We start from the raw sequence: 20673 nt of genomic DNA on the forward strand, positions 1-20673 counted from the left end.
TGTCACCTGTGACCTGCCTCAGGGTGACCTCGATCCCTTTGTCCAGATTACTGATACAGACATTAAGCAGGACTGCCCCAAACACTGAGCCCTGGGGAACATCACTTGTGACCAGCTACCAGGGTACAGAATAAATCTGCAAATGTAGTTTTCTGTTAGACTACAGGTTCATTAAAGAGCACTCACAGTTGTTACTCAAATTACACTTGGCAGAATTTAGGATCCAAGTACGACAACAGCAAAACAGCCGACTAAAGAACTTTCACCTGCTGAGTCAGCAACTTATTTCCATAACTGTTAAATTTTTAGAGATATATAAATCAGATCAGACTTGGGTTTATTAATCTGGACTCTATTTGTAATGTGTTAAAACTGTCATTAATGCAAAGCTGATAAGAGAACTTGGGACATGAAATTATCCTTGCTATGGTCAGTTCTTATTTTTAAGGTAATGAGTATGGAAAACAAACTTAACAATACTAGTACCGACTTGTAAACTGTGGAGTTTTTTTAATTAAAAATTTGTCCAAAAAGATGAATATTTACAAAACATCGAGCCTTTCAATTCTGTTATCAAAACCTGTACTGCTGAGCCCAGTACACATAAATCCTAAAGCAGAATATTATACAAATCCAAAATACAGTAAGATCAGTAAAATTGATGTGATTGACTTAATAAAAACTACACCATTTCCCAAATAGGAAAGATCAAATATGAACCAGCACAGCTTGAAGTGAACATGCAGACTTCTAATAGATTCATTTGAGACAGCCTCTGGGGTGTAATCCAACAGTCTAGTAACTGACATTACATCAAACCCATTGAGGTGTGTTTAATGAAATCTGTACACACAAAATTTACAAGTATTTTCAAAGTTTCCTTCTTAGTCTTTGGAAAGATGTCATAATTAACTCAATAAAACTGATGCAATCTCTCTGTCTAGGAGTGTTTCTGTATAAGGGCTTAAACTGTCTGCCCAAAAGACAAAAAAGGATTTTAATTCCTCTGTTGGATGAAAAAATAGAAATTTTTAATAAGGCAGAACCCAAATTTTAAAACAGTTTTACACACTCAAGAGTTCTTTCATATCACAGGCAGAAAAAAGGAAAAATCCAGATAACTCAACCCCGGACAGGGAGCAGAATATGGTAAACTCTTCAGAAATCCATGTATTTGCTCACAGAGGATCTTCACTCATTGCTTTCAGAAAAAGGCAACATCTAGTGTCTAGCATAAATAGCTAAGAAGATTGGCATGCAGAGCTAGGCAGCTTCATGATGCAAAAGAAATCAAAGCAAAATGCTGTACATGGTTGTCTATCCTTTTATAAAGCATCCCGGATCTCAGACAAGACACTGCTTCACTTCACTGAGCAAGAGGAGAAAGCCTTCACACCAAGGTCAGCCCAGCACCTCATTTCACTGGGTTACAGGTAAAGCCACATTGACAGGCACTTGGCTGGGCTGCTGTGCTGGGGACCCATTGCTGAGGGGCTGCTGTGACACAGCAGCTGGCTCCATCTTGCTGATGTGCGTTATGAAGCGCAGCCGAAGTTTCAAGGCTGGTCTTAGATTACAAATTATCTTCTCTACCTGTTTTAAAAAAAGAAAAAAATGCACTCGATAAAAAACAGGAGTGTTTTTTACATGCCACTACTGTACACAAACATTACATTAGCACAACAGAAAATGGAAAAAGATATAGTAAATAGATGTATTTACAAGAATATTTAATTTAAAATGCTAACTTTTGGACCTCTTCTGAAAACCAATCTTAAATAAGTCACACAACTGACATTTTTAAAAGTGCATACTGTTATAAATTGAGTGAATGATTTTTCACTGAACATCAATGAAATATCCCTTTTGTCACATTAAATTATACTACTACTGAATCAGAAATTAAGCAAAACTTTAAAGAAATAGATTTAAATGGATAAAAGTTATGACATATCCAACAGCTTTATTTCTAGTGACAGCTCTAGTAATAGTTTTTAAAGCACCCTGAAGCTGTATCTTAAATTTCAGACTACATAATTAATCTTGAAATCTAAGATATCTAATCTACTCCATCTGAAGCTTTTCCTGCACCAGCTTCCTACTTTGTATATAGAGACTAATAAACTGTTAAGCAATTTGTTGTACTGATACCTATGAAAAATAGTTCACAAAAATATTAAATTACTATATGAGAAGAAATATAACTAAAGTATCAATATCTGCTCTTTACTTACTTGGTCTTTCACACTGTCACCCGTAAACATATATTTCATATGATACAAGAAATCACAGATGGGATCCATGTAGTTCAGGTGGGAGCTGTACCGATCTGCATTCAGGAGCATTTCATAAAACGCTACTCCAATCTGCTCATGGACACAAAGAGCAGCCCAGATGAAAACAGGTATTAAAATGCTTTAGATTAACAATATAAGAAATATGTACTGCTTTTTAAGCAGCTGTGATTCCTAACAATTTACTTTCTTACAGGGACATATGGACACGACTAAGTCATGCCATTATACTTCACTATATGATTCCCAAGTTAAGCTCTTCTTTCCAGCAGGATCTCTGATATCTGACATTTTTCAGCTCATCTGCCTACTGGTGAGCTCCATCTCTTTTTTTCCTCCCCTAACCTTATCCATACTGACATAAATGTAAGAAACAGTTCATGTTCCTCCATCTTCACAATTCACCTCTTGCATACTCCCTTCCAGGCAGAAAGTTTGATGTATATTTTGAAAGCAGTTTGAGAGCCAAAGAAATCATCTATTGCTTCATATTTCTGGCGGGTTATTTCTTTTCTTGCTTAAAGAAATGAACTAGGTGTTTTATCCAACAAGATTTCAGTTAACGGGGTAAGCTGAATACCAACTCAGCAACTCAGATCCTTGCAATCACTGTTTACTTTGTACAGAATTTAATTCTGGATATTTATTAAGGTTAATATTTATTAAATCCCATTCTGATTCATGAGTCAATTGCACAGGTAAAATAATCCATACAGTATAAAGCAAATCACAAGCCAGACTTTTACCTCTATCATGCACCGTGTCCTCTCCTGCTGGAAGCGTTGCAGGAAAGGACCAACGAGGTGGTAAACATAGAGCAACTGGAACTCTGTTTTCACAATGGGTATCAACGCTTCCGTGAGGAACCTGTAGTATGAGACATGTACTACATCAGCTGTTTGGTTATTTGGGGTTCTTTATTTCTTTCACCTGTACTAAATTCTAGCCAAAACATCACAGCCTCTCTCACAGATTTAGACCTTTATTTTAGAAAAAACAGTGTGCCTCTGGAAATATGAGCTATTCCACGTATTATTTCAGGGCAGCTCTAGAATTAAGAGTAATATTAATGGTTTCAGTTGATGCTTTAGGAATATGCTACAGTCCATGCTTTAAGAAAAATTTAAATTAATAAAAGCATAAAAGCTAACCTAGATTTAAAAAGGCTTATTAAAGGCAGTCACACCACATGACAGCCCTAAAGCCTACAGACAACCAAACTTATGTCAATGGAAGAAAGAGCTGGAAAAAACCTTGTGATCCATCTGGCAAGTCTTGGAGCTCCCCTGTACATATTTATTTGCTGGATCAAGTGCTACAGGTGGAGCTTTGTTATCTATCTTATGTGTGGAATTTAAAAGACAAATTACATTATCAAATATCATTACACCTACTTAGGAATGAGAGAAAGCTGTCCAATGCTGGAATGATGCCAGACTGCATGTGCCAAAGCCAAAGTGTAGCTACAACTCATCTCGGAGTAAGACTGGTGGCATGCCGTGAAGTCAAACAGCTGGAATGGGTAACCAACCCACTCTGTCTCCGATGTCAAGCTGGGACTGTTGATGACATTCACAATGCAATCATGGAGAACGATCCAGTATGGCTCCTGGGGAGAAAAAAAAATCAAAATAACAGAACAAACCCAAAAATTCAGAATTATAAAAGGAACATCACTTAAGACAACGCCTCCTTATCTCTTTCTACTATTATTGCATTTCTAAAATGTGTATATATAAATACATATGTATATGTACTGTTTTAAATGACATATGGTATATAAATGGTAGCTGATAATCAGGAAGATGCAAATTGATGACACACAATACAGAAAGCATCCGTATTAAGGGGTAGGAACACTCCAGGTGTGGCATTACCAACACATATCTCATTGATTTAATTATTTAATCACCTGACATAAAGGTTTCTAAAAGAAGCAAAGACAAGGCAAAAAGCCTTAGTGGAAGAGGTCTGAGAATTTTGTCTTCTAAGTGCAGGCACAAACAGACCAAAAAACGAAGATAGAAACAGGAAACAAAAAAAGGCACAAAAGACAAAGAATATAGATGAAGATGCAAGGAGCGGGAACAGGGAGAATAAGAAACATTATAAAAATAATAAGCACTAAATTCTTGTTGGTTTCCCTTCAAGAAGAGGAACTATTTTATTGGGGAGGAGAGGTTACAAGGGAAGGACAGCTGTGACACATAAATAACAGGTATGGGAAGATCAAAATTACTCAGGCAGTCTTTGTCAAGTACCAAGAGTAATGATGTTCAGAAGATAAAAGTGATCTTCGGAATATAATATTTGTATCATATCTGATGCACGAACTACAGTACTGCAGACATTTCCTTTTGCAATCTTAGCCACATCTCATTTACATGGTTTAAGAACTACAAGGTGTGAAAGCACAAGCATTAATCAAAAAATAACCTTGCAGATCTTCCTATTACATAGCTCCAGTTCTCAATACTACACACGAGATTAACAATATATTTAAACAGAAGTGATTTACTTCTTTTCATCCTGGCCTCAAAACATAATAGAAAAACAAGACACCTGGTCAATTTTTCTATGCTGGAGGAGTAGATTTTTCTCAAACATGCACACAGCCTTGTAAATAGCTTGCTGTGCAATCTATAGATGCTGGCTGTAAGTGTTTTACAATGTAGTCTAGAAAGATGATAAATGTTTCATGGAAGAATATTTTTTTTTTAATTTTAAAATACAACATATTGACTCACTGGTAAGGCTGTGATAATCAGTCCAATCGCATTCATCCAAGCTGTGATGTTCTCTCTTGGCACCAGGGGCTGACTAGAGAAAAAGAAAACAAAAACTAAAGCTCCGAAGTACACAAATGCAATTTGTGCTTCTCATGCATCTAACAGACCACATTACTTACACCAAGAATGTTTGTCAAGTTGAGAGAACTACAAAAACACACACAGGTATTTACAAGAGCCAAAAGATGGTACAAATGCTATTGGGATGTTGTGTGCAAAACTTTATTTGGGTGTTTTGCATTAGTAGCAGGTTTCCTTCAAAGGCTTTGAAATTTTTCTTCAAGCTTTAGTGCCGAAGGACGGTCTGCCCCTTTATTGACTCCTTCCCTCTATATGCCCCAAACAGAGCTAACAATAATATATCACTAAGCTGAATGAGGCTGCACCAAAGTAATTCCACTTTGTCATTGCTCAGTGATGTTAACTGAATGGCTGCAAGAATAGCAGGTCCTGTCTCTCACTGCAGTTTATTTCAGTGGCTGCCCAAGAAGCAGCTATGGGTCAAATTTAATGCGTCGTGATAAAAGGTCAGCCTTGGCACACCACTCTTTCAAAGCACCTGTGATCTACATCAGCATCAGGAAGATTCAGAGTCCTGCCAATGATTCCTGCCCCCTTCTTTGCACTCAAAAAAGCTGTGATATCAGCTGATGAGATGTCCTCCTCTCAGCATAGCTGAAAGAACAGACGTTCTCCAGGCTTTCTTGCTGAACCCAATGGGTAAGACCTCTGCCTGTGTGAGGTTTTACCTCAAACTCATATGGGCATCATGCCACATCAACCATTTCTGAAGCACACAATCCAATACACCATAGGAATCTAACACATGATTTTTCTGCTTGATCCCTGTCACCTTGTTTGTCACCCAAAAATACTTTATATATAAAATGTTACCTATATACACTTTTTTTTAAATTAGAAAATTAATATCACATGCTACCTTAGCAATCTCAAATTATGTATGATATATTGCAGAAAACCATTTCAGAAAGCCAACATACCTCTTCAGCACAACATTCAGCAAAGCATTGCCCACCTCCTTCCCTGGAACAGCCAGAGCCATGAGCTCAACACAGGTAACATGCAGAGCATGGGCAGCTGGGTTAGGAAACTCATTGAATCTCCAGTCACAATTTGGAAATGGACCAGGTGATTTGCCTGCCATAGGTGGCAATGGTTAAGGAAAAAAATGCTGCCCCAACACAGACAAGTATAAGCAGCACAGTGATTAAAAACTGATGCATACATCACATACTAAAATGAACTGAAAATTATTGAAAACAAGTAGAACAGCCGCGTTTCATTAAAAAAAAAAAACAAAACAACACATACAGAAGTATGAATGTAAGATGCTGATAATCATTGAAGAACTGCATGAATACATGGCTATAAATATATTACACACACATAACCACACAAAGGATAAACTTCCCTGATTAAGAGGTGGAAAAACAACACAAACCATCTCATTTACTGCCTGCTTCCAAGAGGAGAAAATATAAATAATAGGAAGTTTCTACTCCTATATTCGGAAACCATTAATTTGCCTCTCTAAGATTTAGCAGACTTCTAGGGTGACAGCTTATGCAAAAGGAGCCCCTGCTTAGTCTCAGAAAATATTCCACTTTCCCAAACAAGACTAATTTATTAGAAACACATACAGAAAAGTTCTCTAGAGTTAACATTTGCATAAAAGCAGTTTATATAATTTTAGCTTTCTTTGGAGACACCAAATAGACTTCTTTCTAGTTACACATTTAAGAAAGGGAAGTTCAGGAGGAGTGAAAGAACTTGTAACATCCTGAAAATTGGTTACCTCTTGTAAAGCAGCTCCAGAAAGAAGCCAAAGTCCAAGAAGATTCCTATTCTCTAATTTGCCAGCTATTCCCACATCTTAAATGTGGCACTGCTCGCAATATTTCATACTCAGTAATACTAATAAACGGTATTAGAAAACAGTAATAATGAGTAACTCAGTACTCAGTAATAATGAGTAACCTCATTTTCAAAAAATTCTTTAAATACTCACGCTTTCCATCAAGCTTATTTTTTTCAACAACCAAAATTCAATTCAGAAAGCATAAACATGAATAACTGTATTTCTAAGTGATGCTTAAACAGTGAAATATTTATACAGCTGTATTCTACCTGACTTTCACCATATTCTTTTAAGATATCTACTAAGACAGCACATCCCTGTTTAGAAGAATAAAGAAACTGAACTTCATATTTTGATGAAATGAAGCTGTAAGACATTGTCACAGCTTACTTAAAGCAAACTTTTAGAAGGATATTGTCTACTAGTCTTCCAATGAGCTTGCAATAGTAAGCATCATCAGGAACCCATGGATTTTCTTCTCGGGGATTCATGGCACATTTGAGGTAAGTATCACTCAGACACCAGCCTAGTGGACGATTATCTTTGAGAGAGCCAATTATGGCATGAACGAGTTTTCTCTTGAGGTTTGTGCGGTCTCTCAGATGCCCCTCATAATAATGAAGAGTGTTGTACAGGTAGGTCACTGGCCGGTCTGCCAAGGAGAAAGGGAAAACAATAAAAGCCAGAAGTAACTTCCAACATCACTATTTGTGGCAAATAAAACTAAAATCAAGAGCCCTGCAAGACTAAGTTGCATTTATTTAAAAACAGCACATAAGGAATTAATTCATATTCTTTATTTCAATATACTGTACAGAACTGATTTTCCTTTGTCTTGTACGTACTTCAGTGTTTGTGCAGAACAAAAGAAGTGGAACAAAGGTCAGTATTCCTAACAGTTCACAATTTAATGGTAATTTTAATATATTTTTAAGTATTAAATGAACTCTTCATATAAAAGGTATTAGGTAAAAAGAATCCAGATATGAAATCAGAGTAAAGAAAGAGTACTGTAAATTGTCTGAGCATAACACAGCAATGTCACCCATAAAAATGATGATAAAAGGGCATTTCTAAAAGCATTCCAGTATCAGGTCAAGGTATTTGAATCTTAATTAAGGATAGAGAGAGGAACTGCTTTTCACAATTATTTCAGTCTTGGTAACAGAAAGTTTGTCAGGACACAGGTCCAAGTATTTACTGCTAGAAGGGAAAAGGCGTGAAGGAAGCACCAATTAGCAAGAGATACCTGAATAAGTTCATTGTTAGTAAGCTGAAATTCACTATATAGGAAATGCAGTTCTCTGTGCAAACGTACACAGGGTTTAGGAAAGGAAGAAAGCACTGTTGTGCTAACACATGAACATTATGAATGAAAGAGGTGAAGAGAACATAATGATCACAACAGAAATATAGCCGACTGCATTTACAGGTAACTTACCATGAAATTTGTATAAACCCCCCAGATGATCCAATAAAGTTTCTAGTGATTTGGACACTGGAAGCAATTCCAGAAATCTATGAATTACAATGTCAAACACTGGCAGGAAGCGCAGGCATACATTTCCAAAATAAATTGGTAAGTACTGGGGCTGGATCTGAACTGGGGGATTCACTTGCTCTGCCAAGCCTTCAAAATACAGCTTTTCAGGGTATTTCTGGAAGAAAAGAAATCCAACAAAATCAAAATCTCTTTCTTTGTAAATAATGGATTAAACATTCAGCATCTACATTGCTTTAAAAAGACACTTCAGAACCCACTTTATCACACTGTAACTCAGTGAAGCTTACTGGAAGCTTACTGAAGAAAACTGAACTATGACTTAAATTGGCTATTTAAGAATAGTGGATAATATCTTAAAAAAAAAAAAAAAAAACCAAAAACAAAAAACAAACAACTCAGCAACCCAGAACAAAAGTTCACCACCACTCAAAATGGGCATAAAAGAACATTAAGAATTCCAAAGCAAAGCTGAAAGCAGCCAGCACTAAAGTGTCCTTTGTGAAAGGACACTTGAAAAGAAAACCTAGGGGAAGTCAGCACTACTTGAAGCTTCTGCCATCATACACTGAATTAGAACACTAGAAATAGCATGAATGAAATAATTCCCTGGAAAAGAACTGTATTGTATAACTGTAGTGTATACCCAAATAACAGATGGGTACTGCTAAGGGCCTGAACTTAGGTTTTACCTGTGACTAAAATTTCTATACGATAGGTTAGGTGCAGTGACTGTGCAGCCATGTCAGAGCACCTCCCAGGCTCATTTGCTTCCCTGCTACCCTTACACTTTTAGGCACTGTCAACACACTGTACAGCCAAGTCAGAAGGCTAATATAGACCAAACAGTTCCTGGATCAAACTAGATGGCATATACTGAGCTATATGACAGTTTGTTTGTATTTGTTTGTATCTGTACCATCTCAGTGTTTATTTTTTAACAGAACAACTCATTGGCATATCCTTCTCTAGCCAGTAGAAACCAGTATGTTTACAGGAGCATTAAAATCTCAGCAATGCTCCTCCCTAACGTATCAGGCTGTCATGTTCTTGTCACACAGAAGATGGAAGAGTTTTAATAATTAGAAGAAAATGTATGTTTAACTATTGGTATAGTTATAAAACACCAGACAAAATACCTTCTCCCTGATGCACAAAAACTCTGTTCTGAGTGAATTTCAGTATAACCAAGATTTCAAAATTACTTGATTTAGATGAGCAAGAATGAACACTCACCCAATTCTTAAGCTACTTCTATCTTTGAATACTACTGCATTATAATTTCAAAGTCATTACATACAGTGATCTATTATTTTCATACTAGCCCAAACAAATTACGGCTTATTAGGAAAGTCTAAAAATCGATAAAGCTGTCCTGTAAATGATGGCTGATATAATTTCCACAGAAATTATTGCAATTAAAGAATATTATTAGCTGTGATACCTTGTGATAACTCATATGCTTTGTATGCCAGTCATTCTGCAGCCAATGTTCGGGAGAATTCTCCTTCACAAAATCACTCACTCTGTTTCTGAAATCATTAGGCTTCAGCAGGAGTAATTGGATTATGAAGTAACAAACTTGAGCTTCATTTCCTTCATGACTACGCATAGCCTGAAATGAAACAGATCAGATAACATGAAATTACAGCTGACACTGCTGTCTGCTCTAAAGCCCCAAAACACGGCAGCCAAATTTGGTACATCTGCACACAAATTCACAGTGAATACATGGTCTTTCAACTCTACTTTCCAAGTGAAGACATTAAAAAGAGGCAGATTCAATCCCTATTCCATTTTTTTGTTCCAGAAAATGGGCAGAAGGTCTTACAAACTCCCTAGTGATAGCACTTTCTCCAGGAATTCTAGCTCTCTTTTATGTGTCAGCTGTCTTACTGAAAATAACCAATTAAGTGACAATGAAGTTAAGATTGCTTTTAACCTCTGGCCATTCTGACATGACTGGAGTTCAGTCAGAAAAGCAAATTAGAATTCAAACAACCAACCATTTACATTAAGATGAGACTGAAAATTGAAGGACAATTACTGAATGCAAATGTAGTTCTCTCCAAGTGAATATTGCTTTATTTTATAGGATAACACAGAAAGCAAGAGAATGCCATTTCTGTCTTACTATTATGATGGAAGACGCTGATTTCTAAGGATGAAAGACTACTCTAATGGGTATAAGATTTTCCATATGCTTGTGAATGAATGAATGAATAGCACGCCATATCCTACCTACCTTTTGAGGCTGCAGGAATCGCACCACAGAATCATTTAGGGTAGAAAAGACCTTTAAGATCATTGAGTCCAACCATTAATTGAGCAGTGCCACTAAACCATGTCCTGAAGTGCCACACCTACACATCTTTTAAATATCTCCAGGGATGGCGACTAAACCACATCCCTCGGCAACCAGTCCCAACACTTGACAACTCTTTCAATGGAGATATTTTTCTTAATATCCAATCCAGCACAACTTGAGGCTGTTTCCCTTTGTCCTATTGCTTGTCACTTCTATAGGAGAAGAGGCCAATGCCCACCTGACTACACCCTCCTTTCAGGGAGCTGTGGGCGATAAGGTCTCCCCTGAGCCTCCTTTTCTCCAGGTTAAACACTCCCAGCTTCCTCAGCTGGTCCTCAAGATTTGTGCTCCAGGCCCCTCACCAGCACTGCTGCCCTTCTCTGGACATGCTCAGTGTCTGTCTTGTAGTGAGGGGCCCAGAACTGCCCAGCCTGTAGCACTGCAGGGGGCTGTGACTCAAGTGCAGGACCTGGCACATGGCCTTCCTGAACTTCAGACAACTGGGCTCAGTCCATTCACCCAGCCTGGCCAGGGCCCTCTGCAGATCCTAAATAACTGCACAGCTCTGAGGCAGAGACCCAAACCACCCACTACAACATTTAATAATACCAGGCTGCCATTAAATAAGCAAGAAGTGCTTCCCTGAAGATTTAAAGAACTGTAAGAGTTGGGATTTTATCTCTAGTATTTTACTTGATTATTGACTTGCAAATAGTCACTATTTAAGACCAATCCATTTTTACAAGATTGCTCCTAAAATATGAGTCAGAAGGCAAGACTGCATGAACTGTGATCTTATCTTCTGAAGAGATACTTACCAAACAGAGTATCAACCTATCCAGTGTTACAATATTGTATTTCCACACCATGTCATTGAGGATCTCAATACATTTATTGAGCTGCTGTCCTCCTGCAGATGTAGAGAATTCATACACCAAGAAATCTGCAAATGTCCTGACATGTGCCACCAGAGCTCTGGCCCCAATTCTTTCTAACACTCTAGAAGGAAAGGAAAAAAAAAGCAACAAGAAATTGTTAAAGTTTCTAATGCATTTCTAATGCATATCTATTTGATATGAGTAAGCAGGTTTTAACACAATTGTTTTGAACAAAAAACCCGACAAATTTCCCTCCCACTTATTAAATTAACTGAAGGAAATACGAAAGCAAAGCAAAACACTTGAAGTTTAGAGCAAGAGAATTCCAAAGTCCAAATACCAGTCAGGAGAAATGCTTCAAGTTCACCAATTTCATCTGCAGTATTCTGCCCAGAACCCAAGCTTTACTTCTGCAATTTTAGTCATACATCTCTGAGGACAACTTTCTGCAACTCAACTTTATTTTCCTATGCCATGTACTTTAATACAGCCACAGTATTATTAACAACTTCCTCACTGCACTATTTCCTCATTGCACACATGCTATCATAAATACTGCTTCAGCATACCTAGGAAGGACTGAAAAGAAATAAATCTATTTTTCACAGCTGGAACTGATGCTATTTCTACCAGGAAAAAAAATTTAAAATATCAGATAATTACTACTTCCATAATAAATTTTCATCTTAATCCAACATTTTTTTCTTAAAGAAATATTTGGCCTTTATTCATGTATAAAGGCTAAGTAAATGAATGCTTTAGATTTTCTGTTTACTCTTTCAGATTGCCTGAAACACTGCTATTACAATTAAACTGCTTAATTCAAACCTCACATCCTTGTTTCTCACCAGGAAAAATGTGCATTGCAGACCACTGCATGGTGGAACCAATCTTAAACACTGCACAATTATTATGGCATGCTGGCTACTACCTAATTCCACTCTCTTTTTCCATGCTATGCATGCTCCAAGTTAATTTCAAGAACAAGCTATTAATGCTCAAGGCCTATGCCCTCAGAACTGAGAAAGCTGCTTAATAATGTTGAAATAGCACGTTTTTAAGCTCACCTGTAACCAATTTGATTAATGTGATCAGTATCTAACAACATCTTCCACAGGAGACAAAGGAAAAGCGGGGATGAGCCTTGAGCAGAGAAGTGTGTGATTATCTCATTCTCGCTGGTCATCGACTTCCACTTCCGGTATTCTTCTTCCACATTCTTCTTCAGATTGAAACGGCTTTCCTGAGGCACGTTGTTCTGCTTGAAGAACACCTGAAAAAAGCAGCCTTTGCTGTGACTGAGAGCCCACAGTAAAGCATTTGAAGATAATTTTGCCTGATTTAGCACTGTATGGGTTCCTACTTCCCTGTACCACACAACCTACTAGGGAAGGTTCTTATTTCACTGTGATACCACAGTGACTGCTTTGTCACTAACAAAGCTACATGACAAACTGCCACAAGAAAAAATGGCCTTTCCAACTTTTTATTTATTTTTTAAACCATCTGATCTACCTTGCACCAGAAGTATCAGTTGACAAAATCTGACCTTAGAATACACAAGGGGAATGTAGCTAACACATTTCGAAGGAAATGGCAATGTTATAATCATGCAGCATTCTTTAGGGACTTGAGATTAATGCAGTCTAGACAGGGGAAGAATGTCACCAACCTACAAAAGGCAAAGGATCTTGTTAAGAGAATAAATTCACTGCATTTCCAATAGTAAAGTATTCATGTCTAAACTATTACCTGTAGAGGTGCTGGAAAACAGCTTAGTGTATGTGATGCCCAGTTATGTGGAGTGAAACTCATGATAGTCTGCAGTATGTCCTTGCACCAAGTACCCTGAATTGAATCAGAGCCTGTAAAAAAGTCTAGAAAATGGATTGATGGTATTAGAATTTCATACAAAACTATTTCTTATAGGTATTCCTTTTGTCATCACACACATCAAGGCTTTTCTAGTCCAGTACAGTTTCCCTTTTTTGTCTGATTCCTCCCAGCCCCTTTCTTTGACTTTATTTGCCCTATAAAAGATGCTGGATATTACCTTTTGTATGCTATTAATAAGAAAATTATTTATAAGATTTGAGCTAGAAATAAAGCAATCATGATTTTAACACTTTAAATTTAACTTCCTGTAATGTCACTAAAACAAGCTTCTGCTGATTAGACTTCTAGAAAAAAATCCTGAGGAAGAAAGTGATATAAAATTGCCAGATGCCATTTTATGTTACTTCAAAAAGGCTGTTCAGAAGAACCCACCCCAATTAAGCAGTAGAAATGAATGCCACATTCCCCCAGCCTTTGGGCTGATTTCATCAAAGGTTGAGAAATGGTTAAAAAAAAAAAAAAAAAAGAAACCAACACATAGAAGTCCCTTCTCTTTCAAATCACCTTCACCAGTCTTTGTGAATCAGTTGTTCTAACTCTCCAGTGAGTCTGTAGACTAGAACCATAAAAAAGGAGAGAGAAAAAACCTCCCTCAAAGCTAACAAAAACCTGATCCATGTCACTGCACACTAGAAAACATTAGAAGACAAAATGAAAGCTTCTTTTTTCCCTTCCCAAAAAAAAAAGAAACCCAAAATTCAGACTACCTTTTCTTAAATGCAGGCTATAGAGGGGGTGGCTTCCACATGAACAGCACAGTGGCTGTGAGTATTTCAAGCTATTTAAATAGCATGTATTAATAATCAATCCAAACATTTAGATTTAAATTAATGAAACTCAAAATAAGACACTAAAAAAACTCTAAACCCTATTCACAGTGTACCTCTGAATAAACTTTGAAACAATGTCTCATTTTACTCATTTTGCTACTGCTTCAATAATAAGTAGCTGGAAATTAAAATTACACTTTCAAAACCAGAAGTGTATGTGACATGTTTTATGACTAGGCCATTTTGATGACACTCTTTTGAACAGCACTTTAGAGAAAAGGTTTGACTACAGCTTTTACTGGGAGGTACTACTATTACCTGTAACATGTGTTGCCCTTGCCAGAGTTAAGATCAAAGCCCTATTGAGTTCTTCTGATTCTGCTGAAAGAACTGTTTTGGGATCATTGAGGAACCGTGTGAACTGCGGCTGCACTTCCGAGCTGCCCAAAGCTGTGATTAGCCTTAGAGCAGTACTCTCAACACTGAAAGAAGGAAAACAGTCCAGTTAGCAAGTAAGACCTATGCTGATGCTTCTAAGATTCAAAAAATACCTATTTTTTCCTCCATTTACTGCTTCAAGTAATACAGAAACGTTTTGTTTTGAAAACAATGTTTTTAACCTTTCGAAAAAGTTTATTTTTTCTGCTGTTTAATAAATTTATCAACTATTTCAGTATCTTATTTTCAAATATAGCACTCAAAAGTAGATTTGGCAAAACTTTCAAGTGCAGACCCTGAAGAAGAGCCTCAAGTCTCTCCAAATTAGAGCCCCTCATTATTATTTTTTGCACATCTTCATCTAAAGAAGATAATAAAAATAAATATATGCAAAACCAAAATTAAAAAAAGCATGAATAATACATAGGAAGCTTCAAAGCCAACTAACATCTTCAAGTAGACAGCACTAAATTGTCCTTATTAAAGAAATTAGGAAGTTGAGGAAGTATTTTGATTAAAAGCACTCCAATTTTCCAGTGCTTTAGTAGGAAGCACTTTTCACACCAGGTAGTTTGAAATCATTGGAAAGATTTTTATAACACTGTGTCTTTGAAATGCCAAAGCCATAGTTTATTCTAGCTGCATGCAGTACTCATTAAAATTGACTAACACTTGTATTTTACAGACTCAGATGACAAAGCAAGATTGAGGTCAATAAAGAGAGCAGCGCCTTGACTTCAGGGAGAAACTGTTTTCTTTATGCTTTTTAAAGGATAAGCAACAAGGCAATTTGAATTTGGACTATGAAATTGAGAAGCCTGATCCAGTGGAAGGTTCCCCTACACATGGCAAAAGAGTTGGATGGAACTAGGTGATCTTTAAGGTCCCTTCCAAACCAAACCATTCTATGAATCTTTGAATTTACTATATAATTAGACTTTCTCTAGATGAACTGCTAATAATGAAGTTACTCTGTCTCACATACTCCCACAAGATTTATTGTGCTCTAAGAGTGAATTGACACTATTTTCCCCAACTTTTTGACTAGAAGCCCCAGATTCTACATAGAAACTGAATCTTATGCTCTTAACCTTCACTAACAGTAAGGTAAACTCAAAGCTTTTGCCTGGAATTACCTGCACAGCCTCTCTAGGCCTTCTCTAACCAGCTTTGTCACCTTTCTTGTACTCAAATTAGCCACTGTTTTAGGCTATCATGACACACACCCTATGAGGGACTCCACTCAGGTTCATGTACAGTCACCACAGCTTTGGACAAACTCCTTTTCAGTTTCAGGGTGAACCAGACTAATTCTCTGATCTGACTGAGAATCAGTCTCACATAAGAATTAAGGGAACCAACTTAACTCTTGTAATGGAGTTAAACATCCTGTAGAAAAGGAAGCAAGCACAGTCTCACTGGCAGACAACCAAGCACTGACTACAAGCAGCAGGAATTGCCCTTTATCTAGCATGCAAGAAGCACTTCTGGACAGGACAGTTCTGTTGCATATGCTGTGTGCTGACTCATGACACTGCTGCCATGTGTGTGCAGGACGCTGCCTCACGTGTCTTTGCAGAGCACTACTGCTAACATCCAGCTGTACTGCTGAGACATCCCAAAACAAGTAAGTCACAGGAGTAAGACTGGGAAGTGCCATTTGAACAATTCTCATGCAGCTTTCAACAAGAAGGAATCTGAGATTATGGACAAATATGGCAAATGTCACTCACCAGAGATGAAGCTGGTTCTGATTAGTCTGTGGCACAGCAGCCAAGGAATGAAGATGGCTGAGGAGCTGGACTCTGTAATGAGGCTGGATGTGATGCATCCGATAGCTAAACATTTCCAGCAGAGTATGCAAAATTCCCCAGGCATGAGATTTGAACACTGTTGGCAGGAGCTGACCTTATGAAAAAAAGTTTGTAAAGTCAGTTTAACAACTGACATACCTTGAAATACAATTACAGAGTACACAGGTTTTATTAGGCTGCAAGTCAGACATCTCATTTGAAAAGTGTATGACCTCAAAAAAAGCGTATGTGCGAGTGCTGTCTGAAGATGCTGTAAACGTATAGAGCTTAATAATCTTTCAATGTATAGAGCTAAATAATCTTTTGAACTAACATATACAGCAGACATGCAAATTGTTTTAACAAGAACAATTAAGTATCCTGTATGTCTCAAAGTAACTTTGCTTACACTTTTCCATTAAGCATGCTTTTATACGACACAGCACAACTGGAAAGGTCCTGGCCATACAGGTATACAAGCATAAAGGACAGCAGCACAACTAGTCTGGAATTCACTGCAGCACTAGGACAACTTTCACAGTTTATTTTACATAAAACTAATTTATACATGCTGCATCACTATTTTTTCAGTTTTACTATGGTCTCCAGCTGCCATTAAACAAAAATATCACTAAACAGAAAGAAAAGGGGAAAAAAAAGGGTTTTCTTTCTTACTGATAAAGCCTTTGATGCCCAACGATTCTATTTCCATGTAAACCAACAGGCGACTATAGGTTTCCACCAGAGCAGGAGCCAAGGCCACACTAGATTTTGCATGAGCCAGCTTAATTACCCTTGTAGCTATGCTGTGAATCAGACTGAGGAGAGAAAGTGTTTTTGAATCAAAAACATGGACTTGAAATTTACCACATTTTTAAAGAAAATGAATAGATCTATATATGACACGTCCAGCCACAGAAAGCCTTTTTGATGACAATTAGCTACACACAGACTTATGGGTTAAAATAAAAAGCTAGCTGCACATACTGTACCTCATTTTGGCATGAACTGTGAGTGAGTCCAAGAGGTTCATTGGCAATGGGGTGATAGACCCTGATGCCATGCAATTAGTCCCTGGAAGAGGTGTCCTCATGTTGCCATTTCCATAAATAGTCTCTACTAGAACACCCATTGGCAAAGTGAAACACTCTGAATTTGTTGAGTAAGCATTGCACAACAAGGCAATTTTGTAGTCATTCATCTGTAAGCTTTTATTTCTTAAGCTCTGTTGCAAAAACCTGTGTACCAAAAAGATTAAACATTAAGCAGAAAGAATACATATGCATTCCAGGAATACAGCTACAACAATCTCTGCCAAAAAACCCATTATAAAATAGTAGAAAAAAATCAAAATAGTTATTAATTGCACCATATCAAAACAACTACTTATGCCACAGTTTCACTGTGTTACGATTTTTCTGCATTGGAGAAATACCTCAGGAAACACAGTTAAAAACCACTTATCCAGACAAAAACTTGACCCATTATACTGCTTATCCACACTTTCCGAACCTCAGAGTAACTGAACAAAATTGCCCATAAATGGGCAATTTCAGATTCTCTATCAGTAATAAAGACATTATTCTGAGATAAAACATATCATTTCCACTAGCTGGATAACAGCATTTCACTTTTTACGAAATATTTTGAGTTTGAGCTCTGTCTTTTTGAATAACTTTGAAGTCACTCTATTGATAACCTTTATACAGCATCGCATCACACAATCCTGTCTGAATACAGACTTAGGACTGCCTATTTCAATATGCCTAAACATAAACCAAAACGTAACAAAACCTCCACACTCACTCATGGTGAAGTTTAAGAGAATGAGGAATGGGAATCTGCAACTTGGAGTTGTCACTATGGGCCTTCCGGTTCAGATGAATCCAAATGCAGGTCATTGCAAAAGCATGAGTTGACTGAGGTTTGTTAATATCAGGTACAGGAATATACTAAAGAAAGAACACACAAATGTGACATACCACATGAATTAATGTGCAGAAAACCAACTTAGATAGCCAGATCAGGTTCACAGATCAAGTTTTTATTTTTTCTGACTTTCTGACCCTAAAGAACATTTTTAAAGAACAGATTCTACCCTCATCAGTGTCTGTAATTTTAAATCAAGAGCTATGGAAGAGACCTGCACCTCAGTAATTATGCTGAAAAACACCCAGACAAACAATCTAAGACCTTGGCAAAAGGAAATTCATGCTTAAGAGTTTCCAGACATATATTCCAGTTACAAAGCACATGCTTTTTTCTCTCAGCCTCACACACTTTATTCAGAAACCAATTATGGTATCTGCTTGCATAGTAGGTACTGAGGGGTTCAACAGTACTTTCTGAAAAATCTAAATTGCTCAGCATCACAGTTAATCTTAAACAGTAATACACTTCTCATAAAAAGGTACAGATACAACCCAAAATACAGAAGTTTTGAATCCAGACTTAGACAGTACTGCTGCTGGAAAAGGAACTCTGGCCCTCCCCTTTTACCAACATTCACATTTCTTTCCCTTTGACACAGTTACTGCTGCACAAACACCACTGACAGTGCAAGTGAGACAGCGCTGACACAGCATCAACATGACAGCAAGACAAATCCTCTTAAAAAAAAGAGCCAGAGATAATATTTTAAGTGCTTGTGAATATGAATCTTAAAAAAAAAGCGCTTCCTAGGATTCAGCTTCACAACCACTTAAAATGTAACACTTAAAAAGGACTTAGTCAAGCAAAGACTTTCAGTAAGTGTCACCTGGAGCCATCACTACAGATGAAATAAACAGTCCTATTGCTCTTCTAGTATTTGATGTTGACAAAGGCAATTGAAAACTCCTGACACAAATTGTGCAAACAATTTCTGTAGGTCAAAACTAATGTAGCAGGGGGAAAAACTGTTACATATGAGTTTGATACACAACAGACTTCCATTTTACCCAAAGAAAAAAGCACTACGGAAAGTGTAAGCAATCAACTTCACACTGACAGTGCTGCCAGGATTAAAGCTTAAGAACTTTGTCTAAGTGCTCCTTCCTCAGGAACCATAATTCTTGAGGAATGTACAAAGCATGGATGTTATTTGATTTTCTCCAGCAAAATTAATTTAAAGTACTATTCTGTTTCAGCCCAGATGTAACAATAGAATTACACGTTATTCCTTCACAGTCTCCTCAGTGCTTTAACACTCCTTAATCAAACCAAAGCCAAGAAAGAAAGGAGTAAACACAAACAAATGTGGTTACATGGATATGAAATCCTCAAAAATCTTATGAAGTATCTCCCTCCAACTATGCAGCACCCTGTTGTAAGAGTGACTCAAGAAAGATAGTAATATGGAGACATGAAGGTCCCAAGTTGAATTAAAAATGAAACTTTTAATATCAGACTTACTTCTTTCTCAGGATACAGGAGATCAAACAGCTTCATAACCGGGAGGAAGTCAGCCAGTGCATTCTTCTGGATGCTGCCAGAGATGAACTGGAGTAGCACCCACATCAGGTGGTCTCTCCCCTTAATGAGACCACGGCCTGCCAACTGTCAAGAACACTCAGTAACAGACAAATACTGCACGCAGAAAAAAAAATCACTGTAAAGATTCTTTTAAAAGTAAAAGGACTGACTAAAGCAGTCCTAAAATAGTAGGACTTAGGTAGAACATACATTGTTCTCAGAAAGAAGAAAAATAGGTACATTAGTTCTAACATGTGAATGGACTCTGTGACAACAATTAATGGTAAGATTTAAAATGCATTTAACTCCTGAGGATAACTACTTTGAAAACAAGCAACACTTAAATATTGGTCTTAAATTGTTACCTTGTAGCCCTGTAGTGAAGTATCGTATTGCCACTGCCTAGCATCAGGCCACAGGTTTTATACACTCCTACAAAGGAAGTCCCTTGAGCCAGAACAACTTCAGTTTGCTTCATCTGGACTCACATGGGGTTGTTTTTGTTGTTAATTAATTTTTTTTTATCTGTAACAACAACCCTCTAATAACTAATATTCTACTCTTATCTTGCTTGCTGTAGTTTTATACCAGATTTATGCAACTGTGTTGTACAATGCCTACTGTTCCAATTGTTTCTTAACAATAATTACAGGAATACAGCCCTGCTAAAACTA

At 37.2% G+C, this 20673-nt stretch overlaps 1 protein-coding gene across 2 annotated transcripts in view; it reads right to left on the bottom strand.

Moving 5' to 3' along the window:
- Window positions 1–487: 487 nt before the first annotated feature.
- MED23 (mediator complex subunit 23) overlaps window positions 488–20673 on the bottom strand; it is a 37606-nt gene continuing 17420 nt past the window's right edge. For both annotated transcript variants that reach the window (XM_066315398.1, XM_066315397.1), the window contains 18 exons: window positions 19940–20083; window positions 18353–18498; window positions 17539–17784; window positions 17222–17364; window positions 16487–16661; window positions 14634–14797; window positions 13402–13526; window positions 12717–12922; window positions 11590–11770; window positions 9908–10078; window positions 8404–8620; window positions 7378–7614; window positions 6085–6250; window positions 5042–5114; window positions 3689–3903; window positions 3041–3161; window positions 2235–2366; window positions 488–1593 (listed from right to left, as the gene is read on the bottom strand). In XM_066315398.1, the coding sequence (XP_066171495.1) occupies window positions 1420–1593; window positions 2235–2366; window positions 3041–3161; window positions 3689–3903; window positions 5042–5114; window positions 6085–6250; window positions 7378–7614; window positions 8404–8620; window positions 9908–10078; window positions 11590–11770; window positions 12717–12922; window positions 13402–13526; window positions 14634–14797; window positions 16487–16661; window positions 17222–17364; window positions 17539–17784; window positions 18353–18498; window positions 19940–20083 (3036 nt within the window). In that variant the 3' untranslated portion in view covers window positions 488–1419. The remainder of the gene's footprint in view (window positions 1594–2234; window positions 2367–3040; window positions 3162–3688; window positions 3904–5041; window positions 5115–6084; window positions 6251–7377; window positions 7615–8403; window positions 8621–9907; window positions 10079–11589; window positions 11771–12716; window positions 12923–13401; window positions 13527–14633; window positions 14798–16486; window positions 16662–17221; window positions 17365–17538; window positions 17785–18352; window positions 18499–19939; window positions 20084–20673) is intronic.

Source organism: Sylvia atricapilla, chromosome 3, assembly GCF_009819655.1.
Source record: "Sylvia atricapilla isolate bSylAtr1 chromosome 3, bSylAtr1.pri, whole genome shotgun sequence".
Taxonomy (NCBI): domain Eukaryota; kingdom Metazoa; phylum Chordata; class Aves; order Passeriformes; family Sylviidae; genus Sylvia; species Sylvia atricapilla.